Source organism: Nyctereutes procyonoides, unplaced genomic scaffold (genome assembly GCF_905146905.1).
Source record: "Nyctereutes procyonoides isolate TBG_1078 unplaced genomic scaffold, NYPRO_anot_genome, whole genome shotgun sequence".
Classification (NCBI taxonomy): domain Eukaryota; kingdom Metazoa; phylum Chordata; class Mammalia; order Carnivora; family Canidae; genus Nyctereutes; species Nyctereutes procyonoides.
The window spans coordinates 18,804,024-18,823,709 of record NW_026575131.1 but is presented as its reverse complement, the minus strand read 5'-3'; the positions used below and the strand labels follow the sequence as shown (position 1 = coordinate 18,823,709).

General features: G+C 45.6%; 1 protein-coding gene across 3 annotated transcripts in view; it reads right to left on the bottom strand.

Moving 5' to 3' along the window:
• PDZRN3 (PDZ domain containing ring finger 3) overlaps positions 1 to 19,686 on the bottom strand; it is a 240,000-nt gene that overhangs the window by 52,864 nt on the left and 167,450 nt on the right. Inside the window, exon 1 of one of the 3 annotated variants that reach the window (XM_055342801.1) lies at positions 16,100 to 16,217. The exons of 1 other annotated variant lie outside the window; for it this stretch is intronic. In XM_055342801.1, the coding sequence (XP_055198776.1) occupies positions 16,100 to 16,117 (18 nt within the window). In that variant the 5' untranslated portion in view covers positions 16,118 to 16,217. Of the gene's footprint in view, positions 1 to 12,731; positions 12,789 to 16,099; positions 16,218 to 19,686 lie in introns of those variants that run through there. One more of the 3 variants, XM_055342802.1, reaches the window with a different exon arrangement.

The window sequence follows — 19,686 nt, the reverse complement described above, 5'->3', positions numbered from 1 at the left end:
GAAAAACGACCGGCCTCACAAAGACCCACATTGTTTGATGAAGATGCTAAATGTCCTTTTCAAGTTAGTAATCACATCATCGGAAAGTGCCGAGGGAGCTCGCCAGAGCGCACAGCACTCCTCTCGGGCGCTCTGTGCCATCAGACACCCGCCTCTTCCTGCCCCCACGGTAATGGGAAGCGCAGTGCAAAGGAGGGTCACCGAGGAACGCGCAGAGACAGCTAGAGGAGGCACGTCGAGTAAGGGCCGAAGATGCCCAGGGAACGGCCTTAGTGAGCATTCTCTGAACTTCTATAAGTCATCAGGGATGTGGCGCGACAGTCAGCAGATAGAGACCAAAACTTACATTGGCTTAATTGTGGAAACATCTATCTAATTCCAGCATATTATTCCAGCACACAGACGGGGGTGCCCATTTGTCCACTACCTGTCATTTGACCTTCCTGTTTTCCCCAATGGGTGAGCGACACCGGTGTCAGCGAACACTCTCTGTCATACGGTATGTCTTCTGGGAAGAGGATGACAAAAAATAGGTGGGATGACGGATGCACATTCGTGCTGAGAAATGGAGTCTCTCTGGGGGCCCAGCTCTAGGGAGTTGTGGAATCACTCCCACCGCCCTCGACTCTCTGACACCCGCCCACTGGCTCTGCCTTTCCTGAAGCACCTGTCAGCTTTTTTGGGAACCATGCGGCTTCATTACCTTGGTTTCTTCCCGGTTTCAATCTCGCTCTCATTTTGGTTCCTACTGTACAATGTGGCTGGAACAGTCCTACACACATACACACCCACACGGCGGGTAGAGCACCACCCTCAAGACCCAGTCCACGCTTGCACACATGTGGACCTGACCCCTCCTGCTCTGCCCAGCGGCCTCTGTCTTCTCTTGTTCTGCAGCATCAGGGTGCTTCGTGCCTCACATCTGTGCACATGGTGGGCCTCCGGCGTGCACCACCAACTCCACGGCCTTCAGGGTACCCCTGAATCTCCCCACCTCTGCCCCTGGGCCATGAGGCCCCTCAGTGCATGCTGCATTTTTGCCACCTCCTTTCTGGCATGCTTCCCACTGTGTGGTCCTTCTGTGTTTACATCACTCCCTTCCTCACTGGAGAGGGCACTGGACGAGACCAGGCCTGATTCAGCTATGGACACCCACCCCTCCCCCCAGCCCCTAACGCTCAAAAAATATTTCAGGAGTAAATTTGACCTCTGCTATTTATTGAGTGCTCCCTCACTATGAGGCACTTTCCTGAGTTCTGAGAACACAACAGTGACCAAAATGGACACAGAGTCCAGCTCTCACAAGATCAAGGCCATATACCTGGGAAAAGCACTTTTTATGCCTGCTATGGTCTGGATGCTTGTGTCCCCTCTCAAATTAATATGCTGACATCCTAATGTTCAGTGTGATGGTATCAGGAGGTGGGGCTCTGAGAAGTGCTCAGGTGGTGAGAGTGGAGTCCTCATGAATGGGATCAGTGATCTTATAAAAGAGACCCCACAGAGCCTCCAGTCCCTTCTGCAGTGTGATAATATAGCAAATCTCTGACTTGGAAGTGAGCCCTCACCCAATCGTGCTGGCACGCTGATCTGGGACTTCCAGCCTCCAGAATTGTGAGCAATACATGTCGGCTGTTTATGAGCCCCAGAATCGATGCTCTTTTGTTAAGCACCCAAAGAGACTGAGATACTACCCTTTTGCAGGACAAAAATTGCTCCTATAAGCCTTCCATACTAGTCATGGCTGGAGATTCAGATCATAATCTGTTGAGGAAACAGCACAGTACTGTCTAGTTCACCTTCACCTTTGTTAGGGTGACACTTCAGTAGCCACCTTCAATGAGTTCTTGGACTAATTCCTGAGCAAGGGGTGAGAACTGCTGGGAAGCCAAGTGTGGATGAAAATCACAATATCACAGCAAAGAAAAGAAGCAACTGCCAACAGATTAGAACACACACACACACAAATGTCATGAGTTGCAAAAATATATAATAGCAGCTTTGAGTGCAGTTTTGTTTCTGAAAAGCTCTATCAGCTCGGACTATCTGCTCACGACCTCAACTTTTATTTTTATAAACGAAAGGATGTTTTTCCTTTTGACTGAGGCCCTGCTGTCCTGAGGGCATGTCCTCTGGGCTCCAGGTACCTGATGAACACCCTGGCTGCCTGAGACCCATGGCTTGCTGTTTTCACCTGCAGCAGTCTGGAGCGAAGGCACCCACTGAACCCTGGGAGAGGTGGGCGTGAGAGAACGGTGAGGGCAGCAGGCTGCCATTCAAATGCCACACAGGCACATGGGTATCAGACTCCAGGAGTTGCCTGATGACCCACAAAGCAGCTGGATAAGAATGTACCCAGAGCGCAGGGATCAATCATGGGGAGGCTGGAACACAAGCATTTTTGTTGAAGGCAGCCAGTGGGAAAAGAGCTTCAAAGGGCCTTGGCTTCCAACAGAAAATTCAAGTGTTCTAGCAGGCTGGACCTTGAGGTTGCCCCTGTAGATGCTTTTACTCCTTGAAGGCCCTAGAGCATGTTGTGTTTGTGCTGATAACAGTGCCTCTTCTTGTTACTGGTAGTAAGGGTGTGCCTTAGTTTCCCCAACTATCTTTTGAGATTCCTGGAGGGTGGATTCCTGAGCAAGTCATCTCTATGACCCCTGAAATGCCTTGAAAAACATCCAAACCCTCTCTAAATGCTTGTGAGTTCCTCACAGAGAAGAGGAAGCACACCCATTGGCCCTGGCTCAGGGAGCCAAGTGGGGAAGGGAGGTCAACTCAGTCCAATCCAGAATTCCTTGAGAGCTGTAGGGAGGAAATTCACCATCTCCTGGGACCTTGGCTTCCCCACTTTACAGTGTGACACCCACCCTCCCAAACCAAGCCTGTGGAGGGAGAGCGTTTAAGAGAGAGAAAGCCTACAAAAGCTCTCAGAACAGTCTATGGGTCTGCAATCAACCGAAAGAACCAGGGGACCTCAAGCCCTTCCAGCATGTTCTAGTACAGGGGGTGGCAAACTTTTACCATAAAGGCCAAACAGTTGTTTACATTTTGTGGGCCAAGAGCAAAATCGAGAATACTATGCAGAAACCTATATAACAACATTTTATTATTATTTTTTAATAAAGATTTATTTATTTATTTTAGTGAGAGAGAGACACACAGAGAGTAGGAGAGAGAAAGAGAGAGAAAGAGGAAGGGAGAGGTGGAGGGGGAGAATCTTTCAAGCAGTCTCCCTGTTGAGTGTGGAACCCCTGTGGGGCTCCTTCTCATGACCCCTGCGATCGTGACCCGAGCAGAAACCAAGGGTCAGACACTTAACTGAGTGCGCCACCCAGGCGCCCCTATAACAACCATTTTAAAATGGACAAAATACTCTTCATTTGCGGGCCGTAAATAAACAGGCTATGGGCCTGGGTTTGGCCTGTGAACCAAAATTTGCCAACCAGACTATGGCAGAATGAACAAAGAGTTCCTTGATACAGATAGCACCATGAGGCCGTGCTCACTCTTATCCCCTCGTTATGCAGGTGAAAACTGTGGTTGTGGGCAGGCAGTGTGAATGACCCAAGAGCACATGGCCTGGATCAGTGGAGAGGAGATCCAGGTTCAGACTGGGTAACCCCAAAGCCGGCAAGCTGCTGGGCATCACTTGCTTCCCACAACCTCACGTTTGTCAGGAACACTGGTGCACGCAAAGAGGCTCTAAAAGCCGGGTCCTTGTTGCGAAGTGGCAGGAGCTGCTGTAGAAAAAAATCTAAGTGACATAATATATTCGTGATGATCCTGATCAGCAGGCAAAATCTGTATAAATAAGTGGCCTGCTGAATAGGACAGGCATGTCTTGCTGCAACTGAGATGTGTTCCCATCTCATGCTAGATATTATTTTCCTTTTTAATATTTATAACCACCTAGCAGCCTGACCCCTGGGGTCCCTCCTGAGTCCAAGGGATATGAAATGTGCCCGGTCCTCCCAGAGCCATTCTGCCTGCGTACCTGTGATGGATCCCTCAAAGGCTACTTTCTGAATGGTAGGAGGGGGTGACGAGTTTTGTAGCTCCATGACCCCGGCCAGGCTCCCGGCAGGCCTGGGGGTTATCTCAGGCCTGCCGGGAACCACAGGAGTCTGTTCCAACCACTGGATGTGGGATTTCTGATAGCAGGAGAGAAGGTTCCAGGCCTGGAGTCCCGGCAGGAGAGACTGAAGAGGAGATGTGACAAAGACAGATGTGTGAAGACAGAGGCTGAGGGGAAGGGAAGATATCTGGAGAGGGCGTCAGGCCAGGATTTGGGGGAATTAAGACGAGGGCAGGCACATCCTTCAAAGACCTGAGGGCTTAAGCCAGGCTTACCTGCGTGGAGCCTAAACTGGGATGACAGAAAGCAAGCAAGTGTCAGGACCAAATAGCCAAGATGAAGGACACTCGGCAAGAGAAACGGAGGAGAGATTCAGAACTCGGACTAAGGGACACATAAAAAGGGCACCGACTGTGTGACTGTGGATTCAGAGAAATGATCAGAATAAAAGGCTGGAAAAAATGTACATAAGGGAATAACTGTACGTGACAAAATCTTGGAGGGACAAAGGAGGAAATGTGACCTCATCTAATGACATTAGAGGTTCCTGACCATATGCTGGACTGGGGCAGCATCTTTAAAATTTTGGATTAGGCACCAAGTAAAAATACAATCAAGAACTTTCACCTCGGGGCACCTGGGTGGCTCAGTGGGTTAAGTGTCTGCCTTCCGCTCAGGTCATGATCTCAGGGTTCTGGGATCAACCTTCAATCTGGCTCCCTGCTCAGTGGGGAAGTCTGCTTCTTTCTCCCTCTTCTTTCTCCCTCCCCGCCGCTCGTTCTCTCGCTCTCAAATAAATAATTTTTTTATAAAAGGAACTTCCCCCAAAATGTATATTTTGTGGACATCTTTTGATAAATCCCCCAAATCTGACACACGGGTGGCACACATGAGCAAGAGCAAAGACTGTCTCCCTGAGATGGGGGGAGGGGCATTGTGGTCCCCACCTCCCTCCCATGCCCCCTCACCGGCCAGTTTACATGGAGTACACCAAGGTGCCCAGGCCCCTGTGGTGTCGGTAATGTATTATGATATAAAGTGTAAGAGGCTGGGTGTGAGACCACAGCTGGAGCCTGCAGGCTGGGTTGCTCCGGGGCCTGCCCCCCTCCACCTGTGGGGAGGAGGCAGTGCCCACCAACCCTGGGCTCCCGTGAGCTCATTGGGAGGGGGCGTGGGAACCAGGCTGCTGCCAGCATAGCAGCTCTGGCCAGGGGCGGGAGGAGGGAGGCAGCCAGAGTCAGTGCCCCAGGTGGAAATAAAAGCCTCGCTTCATACCTACCACCTACTGATTCACACCTTCTTATTAATTGCCTGCTATGAGCCAGACACTGTTGTTTAGTGGTAAACAAGGAACATAAAATCCCTGTCTTCATGGAATAAGCTGCTCTGCATCTGACTCACGGCGACCTCAGGACTACCGCTGTTCTCGCTAAGTTCACCGTTGGCTTCCCAAGGGGTCAAACTCCAACAATCCTGTAGTCCTTGGCCTAGGTAACTTTTCTGCAGCAACTTCCCATTTCTACACTGGTACCCTCCAAACTTCCAGCCATAGGGAATCACCCTTTTCAGTGTATGGCCCCAACGCTATTTACTTCCTAGTTTTCTTTTTTTTAAAAAAGATTTTATTTATTTATTCATGAGAGACACAGAGAGAGGCAGAGACATAGGCAGAGGGAAAAGCAGGCTCCCTGCGGGGAGCCCGATGCAGGACTTGATCCCAGGACCCCAGGACCACGACCTGAGCCGAAGACAGATGCTCAACCACTGAGCCACTCAGGTGTCCCTCCACTGTGCTTTCAATGAGTCTGTTAGCTCTAAGTAGAATACCCTCTGCTTCTCACAATTTGAACTCCAAGCTTTCAAATCCCACTTACATTAAAGCCAATCCCAATACCACCTATCAAAATTCATTTCTAGATCCTAGGTGCTCTGCTAGAGCATTTGCTGCAATCTGGTGTGCTACTTTCTTGGGGGCACGTCTTTCCGTTTTCCAAATCGTGTAAATTGGCAAATGTTATGCTAAGTGTTTGGGATAGAATGGTGACTGTGACCAGCCTCTTTCTTCTCTGGGGAAAGCTTCAAGTTCCTGAAGACAGAAAGCCCACAGTGTTTTATGACAAATAAACGGCTTCATTACAGTGATTCATCAATAAGCAAGTATTTACCAAGCATCTGAATTGCACATCATGCCCCCTGAGGAAACACAGAAAAACTGTAAAACCTTGTCTTTATACTCAGAGCTGACAACCTCCTCTGGAAGACAGGACTGAACCATAAGGGGGACAGGGGGAAGAGTCTGAGCTGCAGAGAGCAGAGGTTTAGGACAACAGAGACCATTGCTCCTAATGACCCCCAGGAGATAATGACAACAAAGCTCCTTGGGACTATGATTCTAGGGTCTGCTGTAATTAAGATAGCCTCTGTGAAGGAGATAGGATTCAGGCTGGTTGTTGCAAGGTGCAGGGGATCTGAACATGGGAATAACAACCCAAGGGGAGCAATGTGTGCAGAATAGTGTGAGGGAGGACATGCTGGGTGCAGATGTAGCTGGGTGCCCGGGCCATGGTGGGAAGTCCAGGGAAATGGCAGTCTCAAGGGCAAATAAATGGTGGGACAGAAGCCATGTCCAAGGAAGTGGTCTGGGACCAATGTGTTTGTTAGTGTGAAGGTGGCAAAGTATAAAATGGCGAGGGTGTGACACGGGGTAGAGGCAAGAAGTGGTAAGAAAGAGCCCAGATCCGCATTCAGAACTGGGTGTCCTACTGGGCAAATTACTTAGTACCTTTTTTTTTTTTTTTGGGCATGCCAGGTTGAACTGCTGCCAAGAGTGGGTCAGGAAAACGCAGCTTCTCTGTTTTAGTCTTGGCCAGGCTCTAGGATTTAGGGCACACCTCTGCCATAGACTGTTTTTTTCGACAGCCCATAATGGAGCCAGAGGCTCCTGGACTATTCATGTCTGAAGGAATTTGCGATATAGGAAAAGCACGAGCTGGATGGATGTCTTGGGCAGTAATGGGAAGCTAATTCATTATTTTAAAGTCACTTAGAAGATAAACAAGTAGTGACGAAGAGACTTATTTGTGGAAAAGCAACAATATGGCAAAGGGGGGCTTCATAATTCACTTGTACCGCTAAGGTTTGTGTGCTACCACGTCTGACATTACTTATCAAGCTTCTATCCTGGATTTACTCTCGATATGAAACAGCACTTCGGAGAATAAGTAAGCAAACACTATTATGACCAATGGCTTGTTTTAAGGGAAAAATGCCCTCACAAATGGCAATACTAATTTTTAACATTCTCTGGGAAAATGTAACAGCTTGATACACTTGAGAACTGAGTAAAAACTATTGACATTATACTTCATCTTTAAAACTGATATATGTGAATCCAAAAGCTAATGAAGTTCCCTCTAATATAAATGAGGGGGAAGTAAAACACTAGATCATACATAGGCTGCACTCATACGCTTCAGATTCTGGTCTTATGGGCAGAGCCCAAGGGCAGAGCAAATGGAGGTGATTTAAAATAGTCTCTGATAGGATATATCTGATATTAGTGGGCTTACTGAAGTGAAACAGTACTGGCAAGAGATAGAAAGGTGCAGAACTGTGCGTCTGAATGTTGGGACGCCTGGATCCTGCATATCTTTCATCTACCATGAGGCAGGCACAGCTCTGCTGGGTAGCATCAACGACAAGGTTAAGTGGGTGTTCTGAAACCACAACTTGTTTTATGGGATGAACCCAGGAGCACTAACGGCATCTTCTTTCACTTTTCATACCTTGCGTCAGCGCTCGGCAGTTCTGCGCATCTTTCTGAGCCCCTCCACCATGACCTACCTTGGGCCAAGGCATTTCATTACAGGAAAAGAAACAAACGCTGTGACATAGACAAGGTGCTCCTTCATGTTCCTTCACCACTTTGCTTGGGTGAGCCACCCCATAGTCCCACTCGTTTGCCACGCTGACCTGTTAACTGTACCCTGAACACCAGAGACCACGAACTCTCTGCCACTTGGGGGTTCACGGACCAGCAAAATTATCAAGGGTGAAAGAGCCTGATGAACAGAGTGGCCGGATATGTGTACTGTCTTTAAGGACCTTTGAAATAATTTGTTAGTATCTTAATTGGGGGGAAAAAAAGTCCTCAAAGAATTGCTGGACATAATCTACAAATTTACAAAGCAGAATAAACGTGTATTTACGGAGTATTCGCTACACGGTCCTGTTTGGGCCTGCGTAGCCACCTACCCTGAAGGGACGCACCGTCTGAAGGTACAGCAGGTGCAGACAGCAACACAGGCCCGTAAGCCTCGAGAGCGTGCCAACCAGGCCGCCCCTGGCCACATGCGGTTTCCCTGCCGGGAGGAAGAAGGGTTAACTGGGGTGCGTAGAACGATGGAGAATGAACGGGGCAGCAGGGGGTGTTCCTTCGTAGTTCCTCCTCTGAAATGCCAAGCTGTACTGCGGCGAGCCAGCCCTGCCTCCCTGTCTCGCCCTGGCACCTGTGCCCTCCGTGTCTCCTGGGCGCACGATGCTGGCAGGGCAGGCCTCCCACCCCGCTCTTGCCTCCCCCACTTCATTTACCCCTGCCCTGTGCCAGCTCCCTTGTGCCGGTCAGAAAACAGGGCAGAAGGCCTCCTGACCGGTTCCGACCGACGTGGGCTAAGCCTTTGCTGCTTCTAGGAACCCCATGGAAGTACACGTTCTATGCGATCCACGGACTTGCCTCCCTGTTACTGCCCTGCCCCCAAGTTGTCTGCATTGGTGGAGAGACCAACTCTGTGCACGTCCTCCCTCTGCCCCCTCCCCTTGCTCCACTCCTCCAGTTTCTACAGGAAAGGGAGGCCTCGCTCCCTCTGAACTCAGGTTCTCTAGACAGCGATGGCCTACGCAACTGCAATCCCTCCCACCGTGCTGTCCAACCCAGCCCCTGTTGCCGTCTTTCTGCCCATTGGGCCTTCAGGTTCCTCATTCTGAAGAGGAATGAGGATACTCCAATCTGCCACCCCCCAACCTACTCCTCCTGTCACACTTTCTGACAGGGTAGTCTACAAGGAGAGACCTTCCCTTCTTTCTCACCTCAACACCATGTGATTTGGTTTGCCCTCACCACCTGTCCCTCCTACAGACAACATGCTACCAACACCATCTCATCTACACTCATAAGAACCTCCCCAATGTCACAACCAAGAGCCTTCTGTTAAGTCCTTGATTCAACTATCTAAGTAGGAGAACACAGAGATCTGTGATCCAAGATTCTCTATCAACTTTGGAGAAAATTAAATTGCAATCCAAAAAGACTGGGGGGTCCTTGTAGCCAGGGTTACCCGGTCACTTACTGGCAGAACTGGGATATGAGCCCAGCTTTCTGGACACTGTACTAATGCCTTTTTTTTTTCCCCCTAAATGTGACCACTGGTTTTACTTCCCTGTAAGGTCTGACCCTGGTCACCATCTAGTCCTTCTTAACTCCTCCTGATAGTATATATTCCTGCTCTCCATGGATCCCTCTGATGACTCACGCAGGTTTTTCTTCTTTCCTCCTGCCTTCTAAATGAATAGAAGACACACTCCGATGTCATAGCCTTTCCAGGAGTCAGTAGGGTATCAGCACAGATACTAATTCTCTCCTCCCCACCTCTTCTGTGTGCACTCCAGTCAGTGGAGGTGCAACATATCAGAAAGGCCCTCTGACATCTAAAAATACCTTTTCTTTTCATCACTTGTGAATAAATACCTTCTGTGCAAAATTGGGAGAAGAGTCAGGGATTGGGGGCTCAGGCTGCCGAATTTGAAATACTGGCTCAACCTGTACTCTAGCACATGTCACTGGGACTTAGCTTGTTTCTCCCTGAGTGCCCATGTCCTCATCGAACCACACAGGATTGTTGTGAAGAACACTGAGAAGGCTTTTCTGAATTACTTGGTATAGTGGCTGGTTCACGGCATTTATGGTAAATGGGAGATTTCAGTTTGTTCTTCTTCTTTAAATTTTCATCCCTACTGTCTGAGAGGAGAGAAGCCCCACTTCCTTGAGTAGCTCAGTGTCTGTAGAGGCCCACAGACACATGGACTAAATGACACCAACTTCAGATGTGCTATGACAGATGTATGAGAAGTAGCATGGGGAAACAGGGTAAAGAGTTCATTCTACTTAGGACATCAGAAAAACCTTCATTTTGAAGAACTGAACACTGATCTGAAGCTTGTTGGCCCTCCAGGGAATTAGGCTCTTCCATGGAATACATGCAAACTTTGCCTTCTTAAGAGTGCAATATCATGTCAAGAACAACACCCAAAACATTTAGAACAGAATTACTCAGACTTTGGGGTGCACGAGAATGCCCTCCTTCTGGGTGGGTGAGGTGGTGGGGTTTGTCAAATGCAGATTCCTAAGCCCTACCCAAAGAGGCGGCCATTCAGTAGACCTAGGGACCCAGCCCTATGTTTCACCCAGGTAGGTGGTCTATGAATCACAGGATGAGCACACCGATTGTGATGTGGTGCCAAAGTCCGAACAGGCATCCTCTTATTTAAAACCAATCACTGGGACTACCACTACCAGTTTCCGGGGCCTCTTTAGCATGTTCGATTTCTTGCTACAGTGTGGTGTGGCTGAGGTCATAAGGCTGATGATATTCGTGGGCTTTTGAACCTCCGCTTCTTGTATATTTCTTTGAGTTTTATTGAAGCCTGGTCTTTGAGAGAGAGGAGGAAGAAATCTCGGATAATTAAAGCTTAAAATATTCTTATTTCACGGTGGGGATAACAAGTGAAACTACAAGTAATGATGTAATCCAACTTGTCAAAAAGGAAAATGAAAAGAGGAGACAGAAGGCAGGACAGAGCCTTGGGACCCGGCATGCCATGTCATCTTCTAATTAACTAACTGATCCTTTAAACTGTCAAACTCAGAGAGGAGCTCGTGGCCTGGCGTCTGATTAATATTCATATTTGGGCACTGGATGCTCTGATTTAGGTCCCAGTGGTTGTAGTTAAACATCAGTCTTTAAAAAAGAGAGAGAAATAAAAACCAGCTTGGCCAGCCAAAATCTCCAGGTTTTACATTCATAGGGAAATGAAGGGAGGCCACCCTGAAGTCCATAATCCACGGCAAAAACAAATCCTCCACGGATGCATATTGATTTCTGAATCATGATGAGGACTTGTATATTGAAAAAATAATTATTTTGCTTCTTCCTACTGGCGGCCACAGTGTTAATCACATTCTGGGCTTCATTGTTAAACAAGCGAACGGCGCGTGTAAAATTACACAGCATTCGGTAATATAATCAAGCTTTTAATTTCAAACAAAAATAATTGAATATGTAATTTAATCAAAGCAAGCTAGAATCGATCATTTAAACTATAATAAGTGGCAACCTGGACTTTTGTTCTTATGGCACAGGCTGCAAAAGAATATATTCCCTCTCTCATATTGACTTTCCTTAGCTAAAAAATTCTTCAGGCCAGGGCGTAAGAAGCGCCTGTTCTAACAAATGCTTTCTGTGGAAAAGGCAGTTGGCTTAAAAAACAAAACCGGCTCCCTCGTGGTGAGTCTGGTTCACATTCCCAACCACCAGCAGCCGGGCAGGACACCCTGTGGGTTGCTCTTCCAGAAGGTGGTAACATGAGGAAGGGTCCCCTAGAGGCACTGGACCAAACAGGCCTTTTCCTTCACATTCAGTTCACATTTTAAAAATTAGAAATCTACCAAGGAGGAAAATACTTCAATCCAGTTCCACTGTGAGTTCCAACAGCAGTGGCTTTTAGAAACGATTTCCCAAATTATAATTTGAGCCTGGCCTCTCACGGTATAAATCCACCCCGCAATACTCCATTCTGGATTGAGATGCCCTATATCCCATAAACTTTCTCTGCTGCAACTCCTCTTTATCTTATAGAGCTTATTAAACATTCTCAAGCTCTTGTTAAACTTACTACACACTAAGCTATTTCAACTCAGATTCAAAAATGGGTGACGCTGCTGAAGAACGCTCAGACTGGGATCATAATTCACACACACACTGAAAACAAGTGGTGTGGAACAGCTAGACTCAAGCTGATGAATTCAACTAACAGATATTGAGGTCCTACCATGTAATCAGACACATTAATAAGTCTCAGTTCATTTCTGTTTGGTGGGGAGAGAGGCCATACCACTTGTGCAATCAATACATTTTTAATAAAGGAATAGCCCACTTTGAATAAATAAATATATACACTACAAATGACTTGTAGTGCTTTCCAGATTGAGAAGAAATCCTTGGCTAATTTAGTTCAGGGCACAAGTTTAAATTCTAGAAAGCATTCATCTACTTCTACTAAGCAGACCAGGAGAAGGATGAAAACCACTCAGCAGCATTAAGATTATGTTGCCTGGTTCACAACCATCTACGAAACATCGTAAGTGACAAGTTCCAGAGGAAAGATCGGCAGATGCCACCCATCAGGAGCCTTGGTTCATCAGTCCCCTTGGATGAGACCATCAAAGTTAATGGTAAAAAATGTCCTTCTCCTAGATAATTATTTCTAGGATGACTTGGAACATTTCTCATGCTCTTAAAAAAAAAAAAGGCAGCAGCTGACACGATGCCAAATTCACAAACGCCCACCTCTACTTGGAGTCTAGGCTGTTGGGGAAACCTACCGTCACTGCCAAGCCTGACCTGTGAACTCCACACCGAGAGGAATCCAATACCAAGGCAGGGAGAATCTTGATGTCTCACTTTAGAAGTCAACACACAATGTCAGTGCACTGCTTGCCACACAACATCCTGTGCTGTGTTTCTCGGAGCTGCAAATACTCCTTTGGGTGGGGAGCAGACTCCAGGGACACCGAAACTGGCTCAAGTCCACAGGCAATAAAGTAATTAATGGTGTCTTTCAGGGCAAGCGCAGTAAAAAAATAATTGCTCTCAAATTTTTACTGCTAATGAATGATTGGTAGAGTCAATATTTGTGTTGTTGGGAGTGGATATGTGTGTGTGTGTGTGTGTGTGTGTGTGTGTATGTGTGTGTGAGAGAGAGAGAGAGAGAGAGAGAGAGAGAGAGAGAGAGAAGGAGGAAGAGTCTTTTGGATGCAAATATCCAAACCAGTCTATCAGCCTGGTTAACAACTTTGAACCTCCAGACCACAAATGCTGAATACGTTGACTTTAAATGTCTACGGGGAACATATGCCATGGATCAAAGAACACACTGATTAATCCAACAGAGACTAGAGTCTGTCACTTTGGTCATGGTGCAAAGATGTGCCAAACAAGGTCACTAAATATTGTAAATAAATGGGAGAGAAATATCAAAGTTAAATTGGGTTCAAAGAGTGGCTGAGCTGCCAACTACCTGTCTAAATGTGACTGGATTAGGTAAATATATTTCCTTCCCCAGCATATCTGCCCACTAATGTTAAAATAGCACTTCCCCTTTCTTAAGACACTACCAGCTTGCTGACACCAGGTAACTCTCACTCACGCCATAATCATTTACTATTACATTAGGTCATCACCTTTCCCTCTACTGAGTCCCACAGATACTCCAATTTCTCATCACTCACACACACACACACACACACACACACACACACACACAGCCCTGCAAAAAGATTTAAAGATAAGTCTGCTCATGTTGTTTAATGGGAGTCAGTTCTCATAAGTAATAGGAATCCACTGCTAGTTTGAACAGTGAACACAGAGAAAATTGTGAGCAAGCCAAACCCAGTCAGATCTTGACTAGTGTACATAAGAAACAAGTTGCTATGGTATTTTTTTAATGGGCCAGTGTGCCCAATGGTTAGAACACAGCTGCAGCTGAGGTCATGGCGGCGAGCTTGATTCCCATGTGAAGAGGACAAATGGCCTCATGGCTGCAGAATGAATCCCTAATCCCCACATCATTCCACAAATATGCACTCCTGTGGTGGGGGCACTGCACATGACCAAAACAGAGAGTCAACATGGTTGGTTAGCAGCGCAGGATCTCAGGCAGAGATGCAGGAGGGCTGGGGGAGGGAAGGTGAGGAGGAGTTAGACTGGGCAACAAACATTTCCTTCCTCTGCCTCCAACATGGTGATGGTCATTTGTTATCTTCTGCTAAGAAACCATAATATATCTGTCACACAGAGTTCTGCAAAACTGATACAGGGAAATACACCTTGGATAGTTCTTTTGAAATTTGCTTCTAAGGACACAAGGGTGGCTCGGTGGTTGAGCATCTGCCTTCGGTTCAGGTCATGATCCAGGGGTCCTGGGATTGAGTCCCGCATGAGGCTCCCTGCAAAGGAGCCTGCTTCTCCCTCTGCCTCTCTCTCTGTCTCTCATGAATAAATAAATACAATCTTTTAAAATTTTTGCTTCTGTTTTACTGCACTGTAGACAGAGTCATGTGCTGGGAACTCCACACTCCTAGGGAGCAAAATGTGAGGCCGAGTCTGTTCTGGCTGGGCCAGGCTTCTTGCACAGTCCCACTGCCACCTCCACTGTGTTATGATTCATGCACTGATTTAATACTGGGAATTCCAAAGCACACGCATTTCCTTTTGGCTCTCTCTCTGGTCACCATATTTCACTTGGTTTCAAGTTTTGAGTTACTTCAGTGCTGCCCCACCCCCGCCCCCTGGGCAAACCAAGCTTCGGCTTCACTCAGACAGTATAGTTGAATAATTTTATAAGTTATTCATGAAGTAACAACTGGTGTTGACAACAAGCTTTCCAAAGGAAATTCTTTTTACCCAGCCACATATCTGGGTTGTTTTTGCAAGTCCACTGCAGTTGTCTTTAACTTGTTCTTCTGCATAATTTATTGGGCAGCTGTCAAACATGCATGTTCTCTTGTCTCATATGTGACATTTGCACGGTGAGAAATGACACCGGAAACGGGCTACAAACAAACGGACACTCTGAGACTGAATAAATGAAAGCAAAGAAGTACAGTGATGAGAGAAAACAGTTGGGACAAAGTATGCTGCATCCTTTGCCAGCGGGCAGGCCTATGAATGGATTCACTGTTAATTCCTGAGCGGTCTTGCAGAAATGGACTTACTTCACAGAAACACTTACTTCACAGTGACTGATAGGCTTTCATTTAAAAAGCACACTCATTTTAATATACATAAAGTTGTTTCCTTCTTGCCTGAATTCTATATACATGTACACACACATAATATATATACACACATATATGTATTTACATGCATGTATATATATAAACCTATGTATAATTTTATATAATCTACAATGATTTTATAAAATCAACAATGTTGATACTGTAATGGAATACATAGGTTGAGAAACTCCTAAATTTTCCCGAAGAGAACACCTAATTCCTGTGTGTGGGCCAAATAACGCAATTCTGAAAACCTCACATGCACAGACAATTGATCTCCATGCTAACCTACGGAGCACTGTTGCTAAGCTAACACACTCATTCTTTTTGATCTCTTTCCATCTCCTGCATTGTATTCAGTGTCTCTTATCCTTATCCAACATCAACAGGTCATTTGCAGAGTGGTCAGTGTTGGCCAATATAAATAACCATTATAAAACCTCTAGCATGTTTTAAATCAACAACCCAAGTGGCCTACACTGTTTAAAGAATAAATTCCAAATATTTTGATGGCAGAGTGTAGCCAGGGCCTGTGAAAAGCACAGGTACAAATTATAGTTAAATAATCAGATCAAAAAAAAAATCAGATCACAGCAAGCTATCCTAGCACAACATTCTCTATTTTTGAACCAGCTTGAAAACAAATAGAGATGATAGTATCCCTTGGGCAGGACAGTAAGCCTGGGCTTTGTATCACAGGCAGGTATGTTTCAGAAGAGGTTCATACACATGGCTGAAATTACCGGTACATACACAAATGCAAGGGTTCTCAGCCAAATCTACGAGAGCCAGAGAATGAGAGAGCCCGGAAAAACTCAGAGGAGAGAGAGGCAGCCATTCTCTTAGTCTCCACCTGCCTCTTTCTCTCTCTCTCGCCCCCAAAGCCCATTAGCAATGACGCCCCCTAAGCTCACCTGAGCAGGACGATGCATTGCAACATCAACGTGTCTCCACACAAACTCTCTCTTGAAGGAATGGAAATGGGCTGATGTGAATAGTCTGAGACTTGCTGATGTCTCTTTGAGAAGGATGACATGTATCCTCACTCCAGATTTACCTCTTGTTTGCTCTGCCCAGGTTGTTATTGGAATTAATCTGCATTATCTAAGAACACAGTCATTAAGCTGGGCGGAGTAGTATCTATAAATGCTAAGGACCAAGTAGGCCAAGAATAATATTGACCATGAACGTGATGAATATCTACGTTAATTGCCATGGAGAGATGGCTATAGCATGGTGCTAAATGAGAAACCAAGGGGTTCTAGAACAAGCACAAACAGTGCAGCATTATTTTATTCATAACTAAATAGGTGAATCAAACAATGTGTGAAAAAGTACATAGCATCCAGAGGATGTTTAATCAAGTATCATCTCTGTGCACTGAGATACCAGCTGATTTGAAGTCTGTTTCATTATTATCATTATAAACATTTTTTCACATTGATATTTTGGTCTGATTGACTTATCATCCCTAGGAGATTTGTCTTGAATTTCCACACTCTTTTGGTACACTGGCTGATTTCTTGTAGGGTTCTATCCAATTTTGCATCTCTTATTTCAATCTGTTTGTTTAGTTGTGTACATATCTTTCTGGTGAACTGAACCCTCACTATTTCGGAGTTCCCTTTCCCAAATTTATTTTCATAATACATTTAAAGTTTTTATAATTGGGAAAAGAAGCTGTTTTCCTGTTAATGAAAGAATCACCATGAGTAATGACCAATGACTATTCTCAGAGCATCATCATTGATATGCTTTAAGCATTACTCTGCACCATGCATTATTTAATTCTTATTATAACTCCATGAGGTTAAAAAGTCTTGCCTAGAATATTCTTTCCAGTTTGTAGACAAGAAAGGTGATGTCGAAAAGGTTAGGGAACCTACTTAGAATCACTCAGAATCTGCTGGAACCAGAATGAAACCTCAGCTGATCCAAATCTAGAGGTTGAATTCTTAATAACTACAGAACATCGTGTTAACATCAAAAAATAACTATATTTGGGCAGCCCCGGTGGCTCAGCGGTTTAGCGCTGCCTTCAGCCCAGGGTGTGATCCTGGAGACCCGGGATGAGTCCTGTGTTGGGCTCCCTGCAGGGAGCCTGCTTCTCCCTCTGCCTGTGTCTCTGCCTCTCTCTCTCTCTCTCTCTCTCATGAATAAATAAATAAAATCTTCAAAAAAATAGCTATATTACTATCCCTACACTCGTAAAGAAAGACATTTCAGATCCAGGAAATCAAGACACTGGCTACAACATGCCACTTGTAGAAATCTACTTTCTTAGCACAGAACCACTCTTACTTGCAACACATGTATGATTTCTGAGTTTCTATTTTTCTCATGGTAAAACATATTATAATAAATCTTGTTCCAAGGATGAAGATGCCTTGTTTCCAAAACCTTCTGAGAAGATGGGATGTAATATCCTACTTTTTACAGTGACAGGTCACTTTTCTCCAGCACCGAGCAAACAAAAACATAACACTGCATTTATGTTTTTCAGACACAGGTTCATACAAGTCAAAAGTACATTCTCTTCACTTTCTTCATGAGGCCAACTGTCTTCCTCTGGCCCCCTGCTAATTTTCTTGATGCTGTTTCAACAAAACATGCTGATTTGGGTAATTCCATGTCCATGCGCAAAAATAATTGATGACATCAGCATAGTTATGGGAATTAGACTTATTAGTTAATTATAGAACCAGCAGAGGGAGCACAAACCCTGCATAAATAATAACCGTTTCTTCTGAGCTTCTTAAAAAACAGTAGCAATTAATAGTAGGGAGAAATATATTTAAAACTAAATTATCAGTAGTCAGAAGAGGGTCTTTGCTTTCTTGGAATGCTGTTAGGTAGAAATCCAATATATTGTCTATACAATTTAGATTTATTTTATTTATTTTTTAAAAATATTTTATTTATTTCTTCATGAGAGACACAGAGAGAGAGAGAAAGAGAGAGGCAGAGACACAGGCAGAGTGAGAAGCAGGCTCCATGCAGGGAGCCCAACGTGGGACTCGATCCTGGGTCTCCAGGATCCCACTCTGGGCTGAAGGCAGCGCCAAACCGCTGAGCCACCCGGGCTGCCCTACAATTTAGATTTAGATAATAGTTGCCTTCTTGGGTGTTCTAGAGGGAGAAAGGTGTGTGTGTGCGCATGTATGCATATGTGTACTTGTGTGTGTGCCACTTGGTATCATAGTGATAACCTCTACACTGGTGAGTTAAGGTCAGATGATGAGACTTGCCTAGAGCTGGCAAATACTTACTTGTTTAACCCTGAAACAGATGTTGTTGATTTTTTTCCCTGGAAGAATAAATTACTGATAGACAGTAAAGAGACTGGGTCTCCAACCAAAATACTACTTTCATGTAGAAATGGAAGAAAAAGGGCACCCATTTATCCATCCTTTGGTAAGTTGGGTCAATTGCTTTAAAGATAGCTATGATCAATCCCCTCCCCACCCCCCAGCAAGTTGTTAAATTTAGAGATAATGTAAGGAAAGACTTGATTTCTGTGTTATGGATTTCTTCTGTTGATTTTGAGAGGATGGTCTCCCCACAGTTAATGTGGGGAAATTAAAAAAGGAAATATGGAACTTATATATTAGCATTTGTTATATGCATCCTGATACACTAAAACAAAATATTTATTTTGAAAAATAAATATTTTTCAAATATTTTTCAAATATTCCGTCTTTGTGTGGAAGCGGGCAGGGGGATACATTTCTGCCGTAGCTAATATTCAGAGAATTGCCAAGGCTCAGGATCAGGGAAATGGCATTGGTGAAAAAATAGTATGTGTTTGGTGAAGAAAGGCCCCAGTGTATGTCTGTCTGCCTCAAGGGAGAACCAAGTCAGGGGATGACGGAGACAGCCATCCCCTAGAGTGCCTGCAGTTTCCCAGGTGTCCCCTGGGCTTCCACCAACCTCTTCCTCATGAGGCCTCTGTCCGGTGAGCAGCATTTCCTGTCATCCTCCTGCTAGCCCAGGGCCTACAACCCCAGGAAAGTAGAATGGGAGAGGAAGCAGCATGGAAACTGGAAAGTACTCTGGTGCAGAAGACCTAGAGTCTGGTTATCAATGAGGAAAGACAAGCTCAGCCCTTGTTTCCCCCCCCCCCTTTTATATTTCTTCTCCCATGAAGGACTCTGAACATAGTGGACCCTCCAAATGTGGCTCTCATCAATTGCTGCAGTTTCCTTTGAGGAAAGGAAACTTTCTTTTCTTTATCCACATGATCAGAAAAATGGGAGGTACCACGGTGGGCCCAATGGACAGACTCTCTTAGGGCGCCCATGGTGATGGCTATTAACTGACTGCTCCCAGATCTGATGCCAACGCCTCTCCATCAGAGACGGATTGCCTCTGAGTGGTAGTTTCTTCCACTACTTTGAAAAAATCCGGAAGACCTGGATGGCTCAGCGGTTGAGCATCTACCTTTGGTTCAGGGCATGATCCCGGGGTCCTGGGATTGAGACCCACATCAGGCTTCCTGCAT